General features: G+C 29.0%; 7 protein-coding genes across 7 annotated transcripts; 4 read left to right on the top strand and 3 right to left on the bottom strand.

The window, feature by feature from the left end:
- Positions 1-328: 328 nt before the first annotated feature.
- On the top strand, positions 329-2,337 carry LOC128961412 (zinc finger protein 718-like). Its single transcript, XM_054307646.1, has 4 exons — positions 329-1,053; positions 1,114-1,414; positions 1,477-1,580; positions 1,646-2,337. Exons 1-4 carry the CDS (start codon positions 552-554, stop codon positions 2,293-2,295), a joined length of 1,557 nt encoding a protein of 518 aa, XP_054163621.1. The 5' UTR covers positions 329-551; the 3' UTR covers positions 2,296-2,337.
- A 1,086-nt stretch (positions 2,338-3,423) lies between these two features.
- On the top strand, positions 3,424-5,343 carry LOC128961414 (eukaryotic translation initiation factor 2 subunit 3-like). The gene is made up of 5 exons (XM_054307649.1): positions 3,424-3,670; positions 3,730-4,432; positions 4,494-4,903; positions 4,970-5,142; positions 5,211-5,343. The coding sequence occupies exons 1-5, from the start codon at positions 3,626-3,628 to the stop codon at positions 5,305-5,307; spliced, it is 1,428 nt and encodes a 475-aa protein (XP_054163624.1). The 5' UTR covers positions 3,424-3,625; the 3' UTR covers positions 5,308-5,343.
- A 35-nt stretch (positions 5,344-5,378) lies between these two features.
- On the bottom strand, positions 5,379-6,870 carry LOC128961497 (cell division cycle protein 123 homolog). Its single transcript, XM_054307743.1, has 7 exons — positions 6,719-6,870; positions 6,591-6,659; positions 6,238-6,531; positions 6,038-6,168; positions 5,855-5,977; positions 5,628-5,764; positions 5,379-5,513 (listed from the first exon to the last, which is right to left on the bottom strand). Exons 1-7 carry the CDS (start codon positions 6,826-6,828, stop codon positions 5,379-5,381), a joined length of 999 nt encoding a protein of 332 aa, XP_054163718.1. The 5' UTR covers positions 6,829-6,870.
- Positions 6,871-8,088: 1,218 nt separating this feature from the next.
- LOC128961413 (zinc finger MYND domain-containing protein 11-like) lies at positions 8,089-9,788 on the bottom strand. The gene is made up of 2 exons (XM_054307647.1): positions 9,210-9,788; positions 8,089-9,158 (listed from the first exon to the last, which is right to left on the bottom strand). The coding sequence occupies exons 1-2, from the start codon at positions 9,668-9,670 to the stop codon at positions 8,153-8,155; spliced, it is 1,467 nt and encodes a 488-aa protein (XP_054163622.1). The 5' UTR covers positions 9,671-9,788; the 3' UTR covers positions 8,089-8,152.
- Positions 9,789-11,211: 1,423 nt separating this feature from the next.
- On the top strand, positions 11,212-13,431 carry LOC128961496 (uncharacterized). Its single transcript, XM_054307741.1, has 8 exons — positions 11,212-11,452; positions 11,525-11,671; positions 11,727-12,069; positions 12,138-12,188; positions 12,390-12,487; positions 12,559-12,707; positions 12,773-12,969; positions 13,033-13,431. The coding sequence occupies exons 1-8, from the start codon at positions 11,271-11,273 to the stop codon at positions 13,429-13,431; spliced, it is 1,566 nt and encodes a 521-aa protein (XP_054163716.1). The 5' UTR covers positions 11,212-11,270.
- A 246-nt stretch (positions 13,432-13,677) lies between these two features.
- On the bottom strand, positions 13,678-15,082 carry LOC128961495 (uncharacterized). Its single transcript, XM_054307740.1, has 4 exons — positions 14,804-15,082; positions 14,159-14,727; positions 13,857-14,073; positions 13,678-13,790 (listed from the first exon to the last, which is right to left on the bottom strand). Exons 1-4 carry the CDS (start codon positions 15,030-15,032, stop codon positions 13,678-13,680), a joined length of 1,128 nt encoding a protein of 375 aa, XP_054163715.1. The 5' UTR covers positions 15,033-15,082.
- Positions 15,083-22,995: 7,913 nt separating this feature from the next.
- Positions 22,996-23,803, top strand: LOC128961494 (fez family zinc finger protein 2-like). The gene is made up of 2 exons (XM_054307739.1): positions 22,996-23,412; positions 23,486-23,803. Exons 1-2 carry the CDS (start codon positions 23,074-23,076, stop codon positions 23,801-23,803), a joined length of 657 nt encoding a protein of 218 aa, XP_054163714.1. The 5' UTR covers positions 22,996-23,073.

The following is a 23,803-nucleotide window of genomic DNA, read 5'->3' as shown; positions in this document are numbered from 1 at the left end:
TTAATTTTCAATTAATTTACCGGTAATAACAACTATGACTGCAATATAGTAAACAAATATTGAATTTAGACATAAATTGTTTGAAATGAATGTTAAATATAATTGAATACATAATATTCAGATAATTATTTAAAAATACATTACAATAGATAAATAAATTGTATATAAATTTAAGCGTAAATATAGTAAAGACTATGTATTGAGAAAATTAAATACTTTATAATAAATTTTAATATAAAATCTATGAAATGTAAGTAAATATTTGTGATATAATGTCAATAAAATGCAGTCATTATTGATGTAATCAATGTTTTTACTGTTTATCTATTGTTTACGTGTTTTGGAGTCCAAAGCAATACAAACTGTATTTACAAAACATTTTCATTGATTTTAATTAAATCGTTAATTACCTGAAAATACAATCAAATTAAATGTCAATTTAACACAAAAGTCATTATATTTAATGATTTGCATTACAAACACAAACTGTTTGTTAATTGGTTTTGAAGTGATTTGATTGGACACGAGTGGACACATCGGTGGCCACAGAGATGTCCCGATTCAATGACATCGCGTCACTCAAAGAGGAAAACAATCGACTGAAGAATGAGTTACAGTTCGCACAAAACTTTAATGAATTGCTTGAAAACTATAGACATCTGATGTCTAATTGTCTACAAAATTGTGATAATTGTAATAAAAATGAAGAAGTGATCAATAAGTATCACTATTTAGAGATCACTTACAACAAGCACTTGGATTTTGCCAAAGAAAAAGAGTTAAACTCATTGAAGGTGACTAACACTGACACCAACAATGGCATCACTGGTCAGACCAATGCTGTCGATGGCTTTGATAGTGAAGACAGTGAAGAGGATGAAAGCGATGACGAAGATGACTCTGACTCATACATCGATCCAATCAATTATCTATTGATTCAACAAAGACCTCAAAGATCTCAAAGGATGGCCACATCATCAACAGCAACGACAACAACAATGACGACAAACAAAGCTAAACGTACGGTTAGACCGAAGAAAAATACATCGAAAGGTAATTATTTTAGTTATAATTGTTTTACAATTAATGAGACAAATAATTGATAACCGATAGCCATGTGGGTTAAGAATCAGAAGTACTATAAATGCGATTTATGTGATTACACGCACCGAAAGCTGCCAAACCTGGAGTCACATAAAAATAAAGTTCACCTAAACATACGTCCCTTTAAGTGTGACAAATGTGATAAAGATTTTACCGGTAAACCCGTTTTGGACAAACATAAGCGCAAAGTTCATAACGATAGTGAATCGGTGTATCACTACTGCGATTGGAGTGAATGCAAGTTTCGCACCAAATACTGGAATAACCTTAAAGAGCATAAACTCAGACATACCGGTAATCGAGGTTTTAGGTATATTACATGTGATAACACTGACACCAACTTCATAATTATTGATATAATTGTGTTGACAGGTGTGCGTGGCCCGGATGTGATAAAAGTTTTTATAATAATAAAGAGCTAACACAACACATGTCTTCACATGAAGACGCTAAGGATTGGCGATGTGATTGGCCCGGTATGACCACCATTTAGTCTATTTATTTTATTAATATTTATTTTTCTAATAAACGGTAATTATAGGATGTGGTGCTAGCTTTAAAAGGGCCGTATATTTAGGTCGACATAAATTGCTTCATACGTGTCCCGATACCCTTCATCCCTGTGTATGGCCCGGATGTGGCAAAAGCTTTAATACAAAGAAAAAATTGGGTAAACATATGGCCGTTCACAAGAAAAATTCAACCATTGGTGCGCCACAAGTAGGTCGGCCACCCGGTCGAGTGACACTTCAAAATCATCAACAACAACATCAACAACAATTACAACAACAACAGCAACAAATACAACAACATCCAAACCAACTTCAGCAGCAACAACATCAGCAACAGCCAAGTCATTCACAGCAAATTTTATCGCCATTATCACAACATTCACCAGCATTAATGTCACCACAATCCCAAAAGTCACCACAATATCCATTTGATTTATCACAAAGAGGACACATTACACAGATCTCACAACAGTTGGTCACACCTCAGAATCGACTTAATAGGGAAACAGTGCCTCAGATGATGGCCGCAGCAGCGGTGGCACAGAGAGGACAGTTAATGAATGCAATGACCGGTGGATTACAAGAAACATCACAAACATTGCCATTTAGATGGCCTAACATTCCCACTAATATGACTAATATGACTAACATTCCTAATATTAATAACAAAACCTTTTAAACCTTTAAAACATATTATAGAAGTACTGCAATTCACGAATTTATTATAATTTGTTTATATTATTATAAAATAATTTATATTATTATATTGTTGTTATGTTTAGAATATTTTAAGATTCTCTTATATATTGAATTCAATATAAAGAATCTTTGAATGAAAAGTTATTCAATAAGTCATTAATAATTTATATTACGGTAGTTTTAAATTACTCATATTTGCAATTAAACACTAGTGAACAGGGATTTACAAAAATTAAAATGCAACATAAATTTACATTATTAATTATTTAAATAGAGAAAGTTAATTGAGCTTGATATGTTATAATATAATTATGCCATAACATTTACTGTAGTTATTTATTATATAAATTATATATAGATTATTAATTATATTTTATGTTTTATGAGTTATTTTTTCTAATTTTAAGAATATTTATAAGAATTTATTTATGTGTTAAATGTAATATTTATAATACAATTGATTGCTTTAAGTTTGAAACCACTTACAAATTCATGACTTATGAAAAATAGTTTTAATCTTTTAACCTTATTTTAAATCCTTAAATATGAGAATTTTATAAATGATTCAAAATATTTATAAGTGGTTTCTGACTTAAAGCAGTCAATTATAAATTATGTTAATTAATATACATTAATTGTATGATTTATTTATTAAAAATATGTCAAATTTTTATTGACAATTATAAATATATAATAAATAATTTAATAAAACATTTATATGAATTTACACTAACTTCAAGAATATTCTGTTATTTTGTTTGATTCTTAAAAATTGATTTTTTTATTAAAACTTAATAATAACTTCATATTGTTATTAACACATTGACTGATATAATAATTGTGTTATAAATATTTAATTGATTTAATTTTACAGTAATTCAATTACCGGTATTTATTTAAAATGTAGAGATGTTTAAAATATTTACAATAATTATTATTAGATTTGACATTAAAGACACTTAATTTTACATAATAAGTATATATATTATTGTATTAACTATTTTATTATTATTATTATAAATAATTAATTTTTTATATATTCAAAAATTATTTATAATTAAATAAATTGTTATAAAATTATTGAATGCATGCAATCCAGTGCACACCTCTAAACATTTGACCGCATGTTTAATGACTGAATGTATTGAAAATGTGGCAAAAATTGTGACAACAAATACATTGCATCAGAAATACAGTGATTTTACAATCAGTTTAAACACTATTTAGTTTGCAATTAATTTAATTGATATTAATTTGAGTGATATATCGGCGCACAAGTAGTTTGTGAGACAATCTTCAGCAGAGACACGATGTCAGGACAACCGCATCTCAAGACTCAAGACTTGAAAACATTGGTAAATATTTGTTAGTATTGTTTGAAGTATTTTATTGATAATTTGTTGTCATTGTTTAGGATCAATCAAAACTGACTCCATTGACACCCGAGGTTATCTCAAGACAGGCCACAATCAATATCGGAACCATTGGACACGTAGCTCACGGCAAGAGTACTATAGTGAAGGCCATATCCGGAGTACAAACGGTTCGTTTCAAGAATGAATTGGAGAGAAATATCACCATTAAGTTGGGTTACGCTAACGCAAAGATATACAAGTGTGACAACATTCAGTGTACGCGACCCACGTGTTACCGATCGGCGCCGTCAAACAAAGAGGACGAATTCAGGTGCGACCGACCCGACTGTACCGGTAAATATCAGCTTCAGCGACACGTGTCATTTGTTGACTGTCCCGGACACGACATTTTGATGGCCACTATGTTGAACGGAGCTGCCGTAATGGACGCCGCTTTGGTTCTGATTGCGGCCAACGAAACCTGTCCTCAACCGCAAACATCTGAACATTTAGCAGCCGTTGAAATCATGCGTTTGCAACATATGATTATTTTACAAAATAAAATTGATTTGGTTAAGGAATCGCAGGCTAGAGAACAGTATCAACAGATCCAGAAGTTTGTCCAGGGAACCGTTGCTGAAGGATCACCTGTCGTACCAATTAGTGCACAATTAAAATACAATATCGATGTTCTTTGTGAATATATCGTCAAAAATATACCGATCCCTAACCGAGACTTTATGTCTCCGCCACGTCTTATAGGTAATGAAATTATTGAATCAAATGATATTATTATTGAATTTATATTTATATGAATCGGCAGTAATTCGATCATTTGATGTAAACAAACCCGGCTGTGAAGTTGAAGATATTAAAGGAGGTGTGGCCGGCGGGTCATTACTCAAAGGTGTGCTCAAAGTAGGAATGGAGATTGAAGTCAGACCTGGACTCATATCAAAGGACGACTCGGGCAAAATCATTTGCTGTCCCATATTGTCGAAGATTACATCGCTATATGCCGACCAAAATGACTTACAATATGCAGTTCCCGGCGGTCTTATTGGTGTCGGAACTAAAGTCGACCCAATGCTTACTAGAGCTGATCGTATGGTCGGTCAAGTGTTGGGTGCTGTCGGCTCTTTGCCTGATATTTATTCTGAACTCGAGATAACGTATTATCTATTGAGACGACTGTTAGGTGTCCGCACTGAAGGCGACAAAAAAGGAGCAAAGGTTTGGATTTATTTATTACCGTAAGTTTAATATTATGTCAATCGACTCATATGTATTGAAATATAGGTTCAAAAGTTGACTAAAGGAGAAGTATTAATGTTGAATATTGGCTCCCTTTCCACTGGAGGCCGGGTATTGGCAGTAAAGGCTGATTTGGCTAAAATAACTCTTTTCATTCCTGTTTGTGTTGAATGTGGAGAAAAGATTGCATTGAGTCGCCGTGTGGACAGACATTGGCGGTTAGTATTACCGTAATTATACATTAATATTGATTTGATATCTAATAATATTTTTAATTGTTTGACAGTTTGATCGGTTGGGGACAAATTAGAAGAGGAACAGTAATCGATCCGTCATCCAATCAGCCAAACATTTTGCCCAATAAACTTGAAATGCAAATGTAATCCAATTATAATAATAAAATTTTCTAATTTATTTCAGTGTTATTTTGTTTATACATAATTATTTGTATTTTCTATCTATCGATATTGCAATCATCAATAACATCATTAATAGTATAACCATTTAATAAATCAACTGGAATTGAATTCATAGTATATCTTTGCGGTTGAACACCTAAATCACTGGTCAGATATCGAAACTCAGGAGTCTATATATTAGCGTTAAATTAATTTTAAAAATATATAATATGACAAACCATTATATGATAAAAGCAAATAATTAACTCAAATTATATATATATATATATATATATATCAATTACCTCATTTATTTGGCCATTATTTTTGTTGTCGAAGATTTCTTGCCAATCAAATAGCAGTGAATCAGTTAACTTTCCGAAAGGGTTTATATCTATCAGAATTACTTGTCCTCTATCGGGTCGGTAAACATCGATAACAACTATGTTGTACATGAAAACAATAAGACATAAAAAATATTAGTAAATTAAATGTAGAAATAAATAAAAAAATTAAATTATATATAGTTTACAGTCTTCGTCAAAAAATTTATTCTTTAAATGTCTGCCAAAGAAACGTTGAATATCTCCTATAATATCCTCTTTTTGTTGATGGATGTGCTCATAATATGAGCGGACATCACGCTGTGTTATACCTATATAAAGAGTATGATAATAATAAAATTCAAGTTAAAGGACACTCATCATTAGTTTACCAATTATTTGATTATCAGCTATAAAGCATCGAAACTCCATCGACGGGTTGATATCAATCCATTTCTTGAGAATCAATTCGTACTCAATGTGCGGACTGTTATCTTCAATAACATCTAAACAATACTTAAATCTATTGGAAATTTGAAATACATGTTATGTTATTGAATGTAATAAACAATTCAATGATTTAAAAACTAACGGTTGAGTTAAATCGTGAACTATTTTGTCGGAACTCTTCAACAAAAGATAGATATCTTGTGTTTGTAGACATTGAGTGCCCGTAAGACTCATCCATTGGCTGTCCTCACAGGAACTCCAATTGAGTTTAACAAACACTGATCCAAACCGACCTAATGTTTGTTTCATTTGTTGCTCAATATCAACAAATTCAATATCATTGACTGAATCATCATCTGAACCATCATTACTACCGTTATCCTCATCATTGTCATTGTCATCACTCCAACCATTCAAGTCTTCACCATTATTGTCACTATTCAAATGATATCATATAAACATCAAAATAATAATCAATTCATATAAAGTCCAAACCTTTTTGGCAAAACAATGCCATCACTTAACAGATATTTGATAAAATCTTCGGACAATTTGATCACTTGACTGTTAAATCAATTAATTATTTAGTAATAGTTTATTATATTTAATGACAAGTGATATACCTATTGATGGAAATGTGACCAAACAATGGATACCATTTGGAGAAACTACAGTTCAAGACGTGTTGTGAGGATAACATGTTATCACCAAATGATTGGTCTCTCAAATGCATCGGTTCTTCAATCGGTAATGTTTTCTTCAATATCAGGTAAATGTCATTAATATTACAGTTATTATTATTATTATTATTATTATTATTATTATTATTATTATTATTATTATTATTATTATTATTATTATTATTATTATTATTATTATTATTATTATTGCTTTAATACAGTATTATGCAATACCACACATGTATTACAGTATATTACCTGTACTGTAAAGTCTAGTCAATTGAGTTATATTATCATTTAATTTATTGTTTTCAATCATTTAATCACTTTTGTAAATTAATTTATAATTTAATAAAAACATTAATTTACTGTTAGGTAAACAAATCTAGTATTTACTATAATTACTGTTTTAATAAAGTAAAAAATAAAATAATTAGTTAAATAATATGAATGACTTAATTTGGATACAAAGTCATGATTTGCTAAGTTATTAATTTAAATAAATTACTGATAACTAAAATGCAAGTTATTGTACAGTTATTGTACTGTTATTGTACTGTAATACTACAATTAAAAGTTTTATATAAATGTTAATACATTTACGGTAAATATACTGTATTTTACACACAAATTCTCACATTACAAGTGATAACAATCATAATTATCACTTATCTCTCCCAACTTTGCCTTCAATTACAGGTAAGGCATTAGTACCGGTAAGTGTGATCCTCAGCTGATCTGTTAATGAAGACAAGTCTATCAAATAATTGTCCACAAATATACCCTCAGTTAAGTGACTAACAAAGTAAACAAAACTATATTTTACAGTATTTTAAAGTAAAAAAGTTAGTTATTATTAATTAGTGACTTAATAGTGACTTATTATCATAGTTAGTGAAATACCTCTTGAATACAATAATTATATTTTTTAATATTTGTTTTCTAAACTTTCTATTACAGGTAATATTTTTTCAAATAAAACTTACCGGTAATGTAAAATAAAATGTTACAAATGTTATTCAACAACATTAATGATAATTTTAATCTAAATCATTGATTTTTAAGTCAATCTTGATATGAAAATCTCATAATGAGATCACATAACTGAATAAAAGTTGATTTACTCAAAATTGTTTCGATTAAAAAATATTTATTATTGTATGAAATACTAAAAAAATATAAATACTAAATATCAAGTCATTTCTAATGTATTAAAAGTCAAAATGTAAAAAACAATTTATATTATTTAAATATTAAAAATGTAATTAAAATATTGCTATAATTATATAATAACTTAAATCACACAAAACATACAAAACTAATAATAAATGAAAATGAATTAAATAAGTAATGAAAAAAACAAAAGAAAACAAAGCATTAATAAATGAGTTGACAATTCGTCACCGATTTCTTAGCCTTTTTATGCGGTCGTTCGCCAGTGTCGGGGGTTTCCGAATGACGTCTCTTTTGTGTTATTCCACGAATAGTTTGGACATATTTGATGCCTTTTGCATTCAATTTGCAGATGTGTTCCTCCAAGAGCTGAACCGGAACTTCCAAATCGTCGTCTTCTTCATATCGAAAACCTTCGATTGGAGACAATTTGCTTTTGGGAAGAATGGCTCGGGAAAAGTCCGGCGGATCAAAGAAGCGAACGTCATATTGTTTGCCACCGGGCAGTACAGCAATCACTTTTGATGGCCAGGCCGGGTATTTACCCAACTTTGCAAATACTAACTCATGCGGCGGATCGCATACCAAAGTGAACCATTCATGCGGTTTATCGTCCGAATCATAGGTTACGTCCGATGAATACAAATAGCAGTCAACGCAAAGCTTCAACTCTTTAATCTCGTGGTTGAACTTCTTATCAAATTCAATGATATCTTTAAACTGTTGTTTAAAGTTGTCTTTACGACAAACCATGTAATTGTGAATAAAATGTTTGAAATCGTTAACCATTTCTTGAAGTTTGTTGTATTTGCATTGTATTGCATTTTGACGTATTGTCTCCAAATCCATCTCTTTGAAGACAAACATCAGAACCTCTTTATTCCAATCGATGTTATATTTAGCGAACAATTGTGAATCATAACTGAGACACAAATTTTTTATCAACAAATCTATTGATTTGTTGAGTACTTCTTTGGAAACTTTATTCACTCTCAATGTTTCATCCGTTTCAGTCAATTGTCGGCAATAGAAACAAACTAACGAATCGTTTGGCAATTCTTTCAGTTTGTCTTTAATGCACGTCTTGTGGAACAAACGGAAGCACTGATTGCAATCAATTAACAACTGATCCAAAACCGAATGGCACTCAAAACATAACCAATCATTGGTTAGTTCGGGCAATAGTTTGCGGTCATAGTTTGGCACATATCTGACAAATCAATTGTCAATTAATGGTTTACATTAGTATATGAATGCATACCTCACATAATAGACATCATTGGTCTCTTTGATCACTAGTTTGTCTTCAACGGCCCAATCGAGTAATTGGTTGATTCGCTTGTCATTGACTTTAACATTGAAGACATCAATCATCTGTTTGATGACCAAATCATTCAATTCTTGTCCACTCTTTTGCCAATCAATCGTTTCCAATACTTTCCATAATTTGATTGCCATTTCTGATGAAGTTTTTCTATAATACTTAGTACTGGAAGTGGTTGTCGACACCACTGACTGTGAATTTGGTTCATTCAGTTGACTGCAATCTTTGTCCACATTCTTTGGTTCATTAATCGGCTCTTCATTTGGCTCTTCATTTGGCTCTTCATTGGACTCTTGATTAGTGTCAATGTGTTTGTCACGTGTTGTTTGATCTTCACTATTGTCAACAATATTGATGTCATAATTGTCATCAATTGTATCCATCATTAGTGTAGTCATTGTTGTAATGATTGTGTAACCGATGTCTACATTAAATGGAATGAATTGTCACTCAAATGTTCGATAAAACCATTCAATTGAGCTTTCATTCCATTTTCTTCAATACAAACCACACAAATATTACATAACAATGGAATTAAAATTCGAATTCTTGAATCGTAAGTTCAATGAATGGTAAAAAAAATTTTGGGAATTCTATCGAATCTATCAAATGGTTGTAACAGTTGTTGTGTATGAGCTGTCAATCAAAAGTCAAMTCTAAAGCAAACGATTGACAAACTATTGAAATAGTATTTAATGATTGAATCGATGATTGGATAGCAATAGTGTGTCGCCATTGGTATGCATTTGAATCCATTGAAACCAATTTGATATAAGATTTGATCATTCGATTCAATGATCAGTGCATTTAGTTTTGTATTAATCGAGTCATTGTTTGACTCATATTATAATTAATATAATTTTTTTTCAATCATTTATTCAACAAATAGTTTGTATATATTATCAAAAAAACAAAACAATTGTTTCAACAATTATTAGACATTTATTAGGAAATAGTATTATATTATAAAAGAGTTTAAATTTCATTTGAATTGAGTATTAAATTTACATTTAATTACATTAATACGTATATATAAAAAAATAAATACTATTTGTTTTGTTAACAATTATAACGTTATAACTAAATAATTAATAATTTTAGAAAATACTAAATTCATTGATAATATAATCAACAAATAAATCAAATTTAATTAATGCATAAAACTTTGAAATAAACTAAAAAATGTAAATTTTGTGTAAAAAAAGTTGAATCAAATATTTGCAAAAATGTTAGACAATATGTAAAAAAGTTAAAATTTGAATAAAAAGTAAATTTACTATATTTTTGRCTTAAATGTTATTTAATGTTGTGTTAAAATTAGTGTTTAAGTTAATTATAAAATGATTATCAGTTATATTAATGTTTTATATTATTTTTTAATTAATAATTATTATATAACTAATTAGTTTCACGTAATAAAATGTGTGTCAATAGTTAACACGTGCAACAATACTCTCTCAATCTATCTCTTTACTAAACAATGCTTTCACGCGCTATATATAATATACAGTGTATTATAAAAAGTATATTTTATTTAATTATTTTTTATTTAATAAATTAAAATTATTAATAATCGCCGACACATTAAATTGAATTGTTTGCGTCACACAAATTTGATACAAACATTCAACAAATTATATAATAGTATAGATTTAATTAATCTATAATATCTATAGATTGTGTGACCTTTACAAACAATTCATATTTATATATTTTACGGTAAATATTTATTGTCGCGCGATAATATAATTTAAAATATATAAAAATAAATAATAATTAAATAAAATATACTTTTTTATAATAAACTGTAAGCGCGTAAGTATTGTTGCACGTGTTAACTATTRATACACATTTGATTACATGGAGATAACTAGTTATGAAATAATACAAAATTACAAATACTGTACAATACATGCGTTAAACATATGATGACATCATTTATTTGTAAACAAAATTAATGCAAACATTGTTTTGATTGTAAACTCTTCAGTGATTATCATGTTTTCTAACACTTTGTCCATCGATTTTGATACAAACACTTGGATCACATCACTTACCACTCAACTCATGTCAGTCATCACTACAAATGGTCTAATGATTAGTGAAGACATCACTTTAATCCACACATTACTCGACAATCAATTGGATTCAAATAAGTCATTGTTTTTCAAGTTTAATAAGTAATGAAAACTTGTATTAATTTATATGAATGTTATGATTGAATTATAAATAATTTGATTAATTATATTAAGATATACCGTGTTATCAGTGGTATCGGTGACCACTAGTTTGCTATGGTTTGGATCAAGTGTTGTGTCAATTGGTTCAGTCTTGACATCACTGTTTTGCGGTATTTGTTTGCCGCTGTCGTCACTCACATATAGTTTTGCCTCAAAAATGTATGTTTTTATTATTTTATTTATAATTTAATTTATTAATCAATTATTATTACAGTTATATTAAGCATAGATTACTTCAGAAAATTCACGTTTTATGTGAAAGTCAGGTCAAAGTAAATGATATTTTTAATAAATATTTAAAATTAATTGAAGACAACGAAGTACTCGAAAGTGGAGGCCAACACTCCCGAAGATTATGTGATATGAGAGATAGATTTAGACATTTGTGTTGGAAATGTTTCATTATATTCAGAGATAAAACTATTTATTTAAGACAAACGTTTGCTATTAATAAAGATATAGACGAAGAAAACAACTTTTTATGTTGTTTTCCGATTGAATCGTTTGATAAATTTAAATCTGAAGACAAGACTGTGATAAACGTTTTATTACTAAAAGTAACTTTTTATTTATATTATTTATAATAATTTAATGATAATTACAGTTTAATTATTTTGTTTTATAGTCCTTAAAGCAGTTAAAACGTTTGCAATCATCAGAATTTTTGCGACGATTTGTTTGTCTATTTGTTATCATTTGTATTGATAAATCAATTATAAATCAGTCAATTGATAGTTATATTTATGATGTTTATAAAGAAACAGTTAAATTATTTGATGTATTAATTAAAGAATCGGATGAAATATATAATGAATTATTATATGAATATAAATGTGGAAATTCTTTGTGGATTTTTTCTGAAAAATCACTTATAAAGAGTCGCGATTTAAAACAAACTAATTTATCACTAGAAATGAATAATGTTTTAAATATTAATCGAAATATTCGCAGAAATTTGTTGACAGCTCTTAATAAGTATTTATTTTATTACTAAATATCTAAAAAATAAAATACTAATTAAATATATTTTTTTTACTAAATAACAGATCAGAAGAGTTTGATTCTTTGTTTGAATCACATTATAAAAGCACTGATTTTCGACATTTATATCGTCAACAAATCGATTCATTTAATAATGAATTAAATAAAATAAATGAATCCATTATTAGTTTAGAAAAACTATTAAGAATAGATGGTTTGTATTAATTTAATTATTTTTTATTTAAATTATTTTTTATTTAAATTATTTTAAATATTTAGAATTAAAAGAAAGGAAAAGTGATTTAATGCACATAAATAAGGAAAACAATTTGGATAATAATAAAATAGTCAACATTACAACAATAGTTGATGAATATATAATTAAGGATCAAGTATTTGAAGCATTTGTTACACAAGAAGCTGATGATAATAATGACAACATTACTGAAAATGATAGCGAGTTATGGGAAGAAAAAGTAAATATTAGTTAATTTGTTTTACAAGAAATTGCTAAAAGATTTCATATTATTTTAATTTAGTGTAAATTAATTCAAGAAACTGAAGATTCAAATAATTTATATAAAGAACTAAAAATTGCCTTAAAATCTAAAGCTGAAGAACATCAACAAAGAGAAGCCAAAGCATTGGGTATTGATGTCAATCATTTAAAAGATGACTTCAAAGATAATATAATCTGTGATACAAAACCTGATGAATCAATAAATAGCAATAAATATGACATTAAAACAAGTGTTGTGTCAGAAGATAAAATAAATACAAATCAATTGAATCAAAGTTTTCAATCAAATTCTTTTGTTTCTTTTGGATTTATTTCACAAATTGCTGCACAAAAAGCTATTAATTTTGGCTTAAATACTGAAACTGAATGTTTTGGTGATAATTGTAATGACTCTGAATCTGATTCAAGCGATGAATAAAAAAATGATTTACTTTATATTTGAACAACTATTGAATATAATATTTAAATTTAAAAATAATACACAAATTGTTTATTAAAATATGTAACTTACCGGTAAGTATTAATAAGAAATTTTATTAATAGAATATAATATTTACAATTTATTTAAAATAGATTTAAAGATATTTAGTTGTCTTATAGTATAACAATTACGGTAAGACTAATGTAAAACAAAGCAGAATTGTGAATATAATTTAAATTTAGTTTATCGTTGACGCCCTGTCTGTGAATCAATAGTTTGAACGGATGTTCCTCTATCTAAAACATTGCCACTGCTATTATAGGATGACTGGACAACCGTTTTTGAATTGGGTTTGACTTAATTTAACATCAAAATACTGTTATATTACATAATATTAATTAATTAATTAGTATTTAAAATACCTGTGAATTTGATGATTACATAAATAATAAGTGATAAGAGAATGAGTGAAATAAATAGAGTGAATATAATAATAATAAGTGAAGAGTGTTTTGAAAACAAACTCTCATTACTATTATTAGTAAAACTGTGGTCTTCTTTATAATGATTGTCCGTATCGTTTGTAGAGTCCGTATCATTAATATTATTACATCCAAAATATTTGCGCAAATTATTTGGCTAAAGGTTTTATATTAATTAGTTGTTAACTATTGTCTGTATATTTCAATGAATTTTAAAATAATTTAAATAATTAATATGAAACCTGTAATTGAAATTTTTTAGTTTTTCCGTCGTCGACCAACTTATAAATTTTAGTCACATTATCTCTATCATGACCTCTATCTCCAATGGCATAGATCTCATAATATGTGATATCATAATATTCACGAAACATACCAACAAAAGTGACATCAGATTCAATAAAATCCTTTTTCATATTTTCAAACCAATTGAGAGAATAAATAGAATTGGAGTGAATGGCCGACAGTTCCTTATTTCCCGAATGTGTTATAAACAGCACTTGATTTTTATAAGGAATAAAAATACTCGATTGCGGAACATCTGACTGTTTGGTCCACTCTTTTGGCCAAATATTAGAAATGGTTTCGGGAGTCAATTTCCACGGATAGTCGTCTTTATGCATTTCCTTGCGATTGCCATCCATTACAATATATATTTTTGTAGTGTCTTTACTATTAAACTGTTGTCTTTCAATTGAACACTCGTTTGCATTTACATAATCCCCGCATTGGTTTGGGTCCTTAATCTCATCGTTAGGACATTTAGTATTAAATATAAAAATCGCGGTGTAATACTTCCAACCAATTGAATCTAAATACAAATAATTATAATATATAATAAATTATAATTAATTATAATTAATGTTAATTATAATAATGAATATTACGATAATAGGGTGGATCTTGAAAGCTACCGATGGTTTGGCTATAATTCCAATACCAGTAATGATTAGACATTTGTGTGCCAATCACTAGTGTGTCTCCTCTATAAAACATTGCAGTAAAATGTGTTGTCTCACAAAACTTAGGAATCGATATGTTTTCTTTCATTTCCACTTTATTTGTCATTTGAATGACAAGAATGGCATAAATATAGACAACAATATCTGTATTCATATCACTTGAAATCCAATGAATCTTATAGTGTCTTAAGAGTCGGCAAACAATTGTATGACTAATTAAAGTTTAAAATTAAATTTAATATTCATATAAATCTTATTAACAAAAATAGCAATTTTTTGTATTAATAATTATTTGTATTTTCTATTATTAATATTATCTACTATTTCTAAATTCCTCATTTACAAATTCAATTGTTTAGATATTATTGTCGCGCGAACCTAACCTAACCTAACCTAACCTAACCTAAACTACACAAATAAGTATAACGAGACAACAATATTGGACCAAAACTATCAAATATATCTATTTATTAGTAGTATTACTAAAATATGATACAATGTTTGTTATTCCCAAAGTAAACAACCATTGCTTAGGTTTTAAAAGTTTAATACAAATACCTATAAATCAAATGTATTTGTTATGCGTTTATTAACAAATAAACTTAATARCCGTTAAATCATACAATATTTAAAATATATTGTTGAGTAATACAGATTCAGATGATATAATTAGCATTTTTAGCATCTTTTATAACAGTTTATACAATAGATTTTATTATAATATACTGTTTTTTTGTTTTAATTATCAATTTTATATTTGAATGACTATGTATTGACAAATGAGTGAACAAACAGATAAATCAAGTGATGGATCGAAATCTAAAGACATTAATTTGGACCAAAAGTCAGACAAAGTTAACTCAGATGAGTCGTTACCAACTGTGACCGCTAAGAGTAATACAGATTCACCAATCAAGCTATATGTGCCAAAATCATACCATAAGGTGGCCAATAGGGTACCGACCAAAAGGAAACGATTGGTTTGGAGACAAATTCGGTTGGATTTCGGGACACTATTGAATTGCACGGCATGTAAACAGATATTCATTTTAGTTTCATGTATTAGTATTTTGGTCTCAATGTTGTTAACCCGTTGTGATGATGACAGCGAGTTATCCTCCACTCCAACAACTCAAGCCATTCAACCTACTGGTGCCACAAATCTAACTATAAATAAAACAAATGACGAAAATAGTGAAAACCGACCAATAAGTTGTAGTTTTCAATATTATGTACTAATATTGATGTTAATAGTGATTAGTTTAGAGACTTTTAAATTAGTGTTATATTTGTTTCACTTCATCGAAGTTTGGGCTAAGATTCCGTGGCTTATCATTGAATGTCTTTACTATTTGTTTCTTAGTCCTAATTTTTTAGGACTTACTATAATTTTCAGTATCGCTGGAAATTGGTTTATATTTCTAGCAATCATCGCTTTAATAGACTTTATTTTATCGTTAATATTATCGATGATAAAAGGCATATCTTGGTGTTGTGGAGGTGTGGCGCAGTCCAATCAAGAAGACCCCGACGGTAATAAACAGCGCCGCAAAAAACTTAATCTAAGATTCACTAAATCTCAACCACTTTTGGTTAGACCTAAGAAATCTTTTGAGGACTAAACTAAACATTTAATTTATTTAATAGCATTTAATAAAGTTTATTAATTTTATTAATTATCATATTATATTCTATAACTAAAACTCGTGTTATTACTTAAATAAAAATTCATTTATTTTATATTATTTTATTTATTTATAATTATGCAAATATTAGTTACTGAATTAGAAACTGGGAGAGAGAGAGAGATAGAGAGAGAAAGAGAGAGAGAGAGAGAGTTCAAAAAGTAGTTATGGTTGAATGCACTTCACAATTGAGGTGGAGTTGTATTTTAATAGGACTTCAGATGGGAAAACACGTGCACTTAATACATGTTTATGTTGTTTTGCATTGCATTAGCCAAGAGAGAGAAGTTCAATACAATAGACTTTGGGATCAATTGAAATGTACGACACATTCAGGCATTTCTATGACTATATATAAGGCATAAATTGAAAGAGAGAAAGACTGGAACTGAGAGAGAATTTGTGGATACATCACAACACTCAGCACTTTATGGTTGCATATGAATAGCAAACATATTGTGTCAAACATAATATGACCACCAATTCATTATAATATGTCTCAGCATTTAAAGTGTTATATTCAAAATCTATTCAATTTTGTGTCCAATTATTTCAAAAATCTTCAATAATTTTTGCCATTTTTTTAATCATTAGAAATTAAATTTACAAAATAATACTTTTAAAGTTACATTTAAAAAATGAAAAGTATATATATATATATATATATATATAATATATACTGTATTAATCCAAAAAATTTATAGAATATAAAAAAATAAATAATATAAATATTTAACGCTTTCATACAAAAGATTTCTCACAACAAGAATATCCTATTAAATAGAAAACCGACAAAAATTTTATTATAAATATAATGCAAAGGATATAGATTTGATATAAAGAGTCACAACTCTATTGATACTGAGTTTGACTATAATATTATGAAGATTTTTGCTATTATGTTGTATCAACCAAATGAAAGTTCAATTTGTTTTGTAGTTTATATATAACTGTTAGGATGTGTCAAAGTAATGATGTAATTATGAGTGCTATTGAAAACCATAGGAAATGTAAGAATTAAATGCAAAGAGAAGAGAATTCATCATTTTGTGTGCAATAGACATGTTATACAATCAAATCATATTTTATCACTCATTTCTGTTATATTATTAACTGACACACTTTGAGTGTCAGTGAGTGAGAGAGTGAATCAATGAGTTTGTGTGTGTGTGTGTGTGTGTGTGTGTGTGTGTGTGTGTGTGTGTGTGTGTGTGTGTGTGTGTGTGTGTGTGTGTGTGTGTGTGTGAGAGAGAGAGAGAGAGAGAGAGAGAGAGAGAGAGAGAGATGAAACGAAACGCCTGCAGTAATAGTTAGTGCAATGTTTAACAAACACTATATTGTAGGTGTTGTGTGTGTATATAAAATATAGAAGGTATAGATTAGATGCAATTTTTGGATCCAAATATAACAGCGTTAAGAGAGACCCTCTTTGGTAATGTTTTTTCATTGAATGGCTATATTTAATAAACTGTTCAACAGTTGCTTCCGCACCAAAACACCACAAGAGCTGTCATCCGCACACACTTTGACACCAAAACATGTATTACTCTATGTTTTCAATTGATTTGTTGTATAATTGTTGTGATTTTTCTTACTTTTGCTATTTATGTGATTCTAACAACATTTCTAAACTTAGTATAGATATCATAAATTAATTGTATTTTTACGGTTTGTATAACTCTAATAATTGCAATATTTTTTTAAATTATAAATATTTATAATATATTTTCTAAAATTATCATCAACATTTAATACTTTACTACTATACTACTACTACTACTACTACTATATTTAAAATATATACTATTTACAATATCATTAAACTAATAAAATAAGATATTTTGCTCATTGAATTAAAATATAAAATTACAAAAAAATCTTGAATTACAATATATATGAAATAATATTTAAATAGCGGAATATTACCTGAAATATTAAATATTAAATAATCTGATGACACGTAAGCCGATAGCCTGCCTGTCGCCGGTCTTACGTGTCTTTCATATCTTTATTTAAAAGTTCATTGATTGGCAAAAATGGGAGAAACACCTTAAACCAGAGTACTTTAAATATCAAATTACAAGCGCATACCAGTGATAATATGTCATGAATTGGTAATATCTGTTTGACAACTAACCTGTTGAGGCAATTGAAATAAACTTAAAGTAATTGAATATTATTGTTGTTGTGGTTTGCAGTGAGAGTTGAGAGTGAAAAATGTTAGGTTAAGACACAGACTGCTTGGTTCCACACATTCGTAATAATAAAAACATTATATAAATAAACAGCACAACTATTTCTGTAAAATTCTCTCCTAAATAACTACCTGTGCTTAACACTGGACACACACTCTCACTCACCTACTGTACTGATATGTCAATGCTTTTCTTAAGCTAAATAAGTGCATTCAACACATCAACAACACATACCAATGCAGCACAAAATTATTGTAATATTTTTATATAGTTTATTGTTCACTAACGCAACTGAAAGGGGCATATAATATATGATACAAAATACAAAGCAATAGTTTAAAAAGTGTACAAACAGTATAAAGTATATACATATATAGTCTATAGTCTATAKACTATATATCAGAATATATATGTATATAAAAGGGCACACATTTGATGTGATGTCTGAATCATAATAAGTGAATATATTTGTGTTAAGAATACAATTTTTCTCAAAGAATCGTTGAATAAAATATTCACTTAATTCTTAAAACTGTTGTAAAGCTGTCTGTCCTTACACTACCTTCCAGTGCTTTATCGTCACAACCGACAGTACATCACAATTCAAATGATGACTTAAGAATCTTAAGCCCAAATAAATAGGGCGTGTATTTCAACATTTCAAAGAAGCACTGTATGTACTGTTAGCACTGTTAGCTTTATTTCAAAATACAGTACATATGTGTTGTGCATATATTTAGTGTTTTGTATAAAATAATAATAATAATACATTTATATGTTTGATGTGTACAGATCTCATTGTATGCCTGGAGTAAAATTGTTAAATCATATGCAATGTAGTGATGAATTGGGTCCATAGTTATGAATAATATGTATAACAAATGATTGTATTGTGACACCGATTTGTATACTATATATTAGCAATACTTATTGACTAAAAAATACTGTATACTGTACTCATAGCTATGAAGTCTATAATATTAGTCTCTTATGAAATTAGTCTAACATTAAGTAAGTCTCGACAGTCAGTACTCTTCAAACTAAAAGTACAAAATCTTGTCTCAAAAGGACTGCGCTCTCTATTTATAAGTTTTTCTCTCTTTAAATATAAGTATTATTCAAAAGATGAACAGTTTTGCATTGTTTGACTGACAAACATATAGAACTACTGTATATATGTTTTGCACACTTATATATAAACAACCACTTTTTGGTTTAGTTGGGTCCAAACACTGTCTTCAATGAGCCGACAAATGATTCAAACAATTTATCAAATAAAAGCCAGTATTTCATAGAAAGAAAAAAAACTAATAAACATTTTTTGGTTATATTTTGTGTATCAAATCAAGCAATAGATTTGTATTCTTTATTTAAGCGCTAATATCCACTATTTATACCTAATTTTCTTTTTAGCAAAAATACTATATAAGCGATTAAAACCAATATATTGTAAATAAATCCCTCCCAAATAGGCATTACCTAAATGTATTGCAACCCAAATGGGTTTCACCAAAAAGTCTTTAGCTTATACATACCAATCCCACTTTTTAGCATTTATATCCCTTAACGCAGGTGCTCTCTCTCTTTCTCTCTCTTTCTCTCTCTTTCTCTCTCTTTCTTTCTCTCTTCTGTATGTTCTTTTAAAATGAATGTCCTTTAGTACCGCTACTACTGTCCGACCGCCTGATGTGTGCCTCTATTTTGTCGACTCAATTGTAACCACAAGTACTACAACATTAGTAATTCATTATATTATATACTCCTCAGTAGTCAAACTCATTGCAAAACATGAAAAGAGTACTTTTCATGTGACCATCCATTTGATGGGCCGATCGGGCAAAACGGCTCTTTCCTAACATTTGCAGAGACACTCACACACTGTTAGTCATACAATGTTATGAGTATCTAAAATATAATACACTTTTAGTATCAACCAATTTTGATGTCTGTCCCGATTCATAACTCTTCAAAAACCTAACATTTGGTTTACTAATAATATTTTTTATATTAATAAAAATGCAAAATTTGCTTTCTTTGTGATGACGTTTGAAGATAATAAGGTTTGTTTAATAATTAATTTTATAACATTTACGTTTACGTTTAGTTTTATATAATTTTTAAAACTGTTTACTTTTCATTAACGAAAAAATGATCTGGATTATGTATAGATATAGATAATATAATATAAATAACTACTGTATATATATAATAATATTCGTATATTTCTATATATTAGTATTATACTGTATATATATATATAAGTTGCAAACATTTGATAATCTCAGTGATTATCAGATTTAGTGGTGTAATCTATCAATAAGATTGTGATCTGATTCTAGCACTTAAGTTATGTGTATATCAGTAGTGAATTTGTGTTTAATATATAAGTATTGTTAGGATATGTCATATTTGGTTGTATTTGATCTAAAAATCTCAGTTAAATAGCTAACTATATGCTAGTATTGACTATTCTTTATTATACTAATACTAGCCGTATATATACAATACAGTAGATTAGTATTGTATATAACACCGGCTATCTATTGAAGAGCAAAAATCTTGTACACATGATTAAAGTAGCGACAAATTATTGTGTGCACTACACGCCGATTCTCTAACTCCCTGTGCTCTCTATCCGTATGCCTGTCCCTCACTAACTCACTCATTCATGAATTTATATATATATAGAGAAAAATATAATAGATTTTGAGTCTATTTAGTTGTTAGGCATAAGAGTCGATAAAGAACTGAAAGCCGATTATTGCGATTACTGTATTGATATATATATAGAGTGTTAGTATAGAAAGCGGGAACAGTAGTCCATAGATGTGACTAATTCTGCTAAACTTTACTATTGGTATCTATGGCCTACTCTTTGGCGGTACTGTTGCACCACTAATAGGGTTTAGTGTTTTGGTCACTAATACATGAGTCGCTGTTTAACAACAAACCTATTTGGTTACTAATATTGTCAAATATGTTAACAACTTCTAACACATACTTGAAACCCACTCCTATAGCTAATAGGCCTCAATTTGGACTATGATTTACTAGTTATTGCCTTCAATTTGACACCACTAGTCAAACACACACTTATATATAATTTATAAATGATATTTTAAAATAGTATGTATGTTATAGCTATTATCCATTTAACTAGAGTTGTACTCAATTGGTGACAATCATGTCTGTCAACAAAGAGTTGATTATTTCAAATGAAGAAGATGTCAATACAGTGGATGACAATAATAAAAGCCCTAAAGTTTTCAATGATTTGTCAAAAGATAAGTCAACTTCGTTGGCGTTCAGTATCGATAATATAATGCAAAAACTGGGAAATAGTGACAAAACTGTTGACAACAAAACTAATCAAACGTTAGATAAACAACTGAATAATAATGAGATATCACTGGAATCGCAAACAATTAAATCAGACAAACAATTGTCACACAATTGTAAAGTCGATTCCTATCATAGAAAGCATACAACAAATGTTTATAATAGTTGTAATAATAATAATAATAATAATAATTTGGATGATAAGATTAAATGGAAATTCCAGGCAATGGATCCGTTGGTAAATAATTTTTTACCAACGATGCAAACCTCCAGTACAACAACTATACCTCATTTGCCATTTAATTCATACAACAATTCTTTTAATACAATGTTTTACGAGAAAGTTATGAGAAATTTATTGACTGCCTCTTCATCCCTGCGATCGTTCAGTGATATAGACTCTGTTCGCTTGTGTTCAGCACTTATGGCTCCCGACTATAATCTATTACAAAACATCGCATCATTGCCTATACCAGGTTGTGGCCAATTACCAAATGGTTCAGTACTCCCCCCATCACCACAGCTACTCAACCATTTGTTCCAATCTTATCCTCCGGATGTAGTAAAAGAGCGATTTGTCGATTTTAGACCTATGCTTACACCCGACCCAAATCTAACGCTATTAAATGTTGTAAAACCTAAACCATTAATACATATGACACCTAACAAATTAGTTGACAATATAGCCATTAGCGATACTCATGCAATCAAATCACTTAATATTAATTCAAATATATTTAATGTGACTGTACATCAATCTTCAGCACCAACATCACAAGCAACAGGTCTACAAACTGCTACAAATGATAAGCAATTATCGGAACAACTGTCCGATAAGATAAGCACTCGTGCAAAGCGTGTACCAGAAAGTAGTGTCAGTACTAACGCAAATAACTCCGTTAACTCTAAAAACAAGATATTCACGTGTACTGAATGCGGTAAAGTGTTTAATGCACACTACAACCTAACCAGACATATGCCTGTTCATACCGGAGCCCGACCTTTCATATGTAAGGTATGTGGTAAAGGTTTCCGACAGGCGAGTACTCTCTGTAGGCATAAAATAATTCATACACAAGAAAAGCCACATAAGTGTGTCCATTGCGGTAAAGCATTTAACCGAAGCTCAACCCTAAACACACACATCCGTATACACGCCGGCTATAAACCATATACTTGTGAATATTGTGGAAAAGGATTTCATCAAAAGGGTAATTACAAGAACCATAAGCTTACACATAGCGGGGAAAAGGCATATAAATGCGATATTTGTGGCAAAGCTTTTCATCAGATCTATAATCTTACATTTCATTTGGTAAGTCTACTATTATATTAACTATTAATAACTTCAAATGTTTGTCATTATATGATTTTCAATGTTATGATAGCATACTCACAACGACAAGAAACCATATCAGTGTACGATATGTGGTAAAGGATTTTGCAGAAACTTTGATCTCAAAAAACATATCAGAAAACTTCATGACTCGGCTCATGAAAAATCTTCAAAATCGTGTACTAAACTAATTAGCAACGAATCAAGTGATACGACTAATAACAACAAAGTTAGTTCAACTGTCACACGACTATCAACAGGCAATAGTAGACCTAAATTACTGTTTAACTCAGGTATGAGCGCAACATTTGGTCGCAATATGTCCGCAACGTCTAACTCTGTCTATCATTCAATCGGACACCTTGTCTAG

This window comes from Oppia nitens, unplaced genomic scaffold, assembly GCF_028296485.1.
Source record: "Oppia nitens isolate AA-2021 unplaced genomic scaffold, nextdenovo-longstitch-racon4-pilon3 scaffold5_pilon_pilon_pilon, whole genome shotgun sequence".
NCBI lineage: Eukaryota > Metazoa > Arthropoda > Arachnida > Sarcoptiformes > Oppiidae > Oppia > Oppia nitens.
The sequence above is the reverse complement of the archived record's forward strand: the minus strand, read 5'-3'. Positions and strand labels throughout refer to the sequence as shown.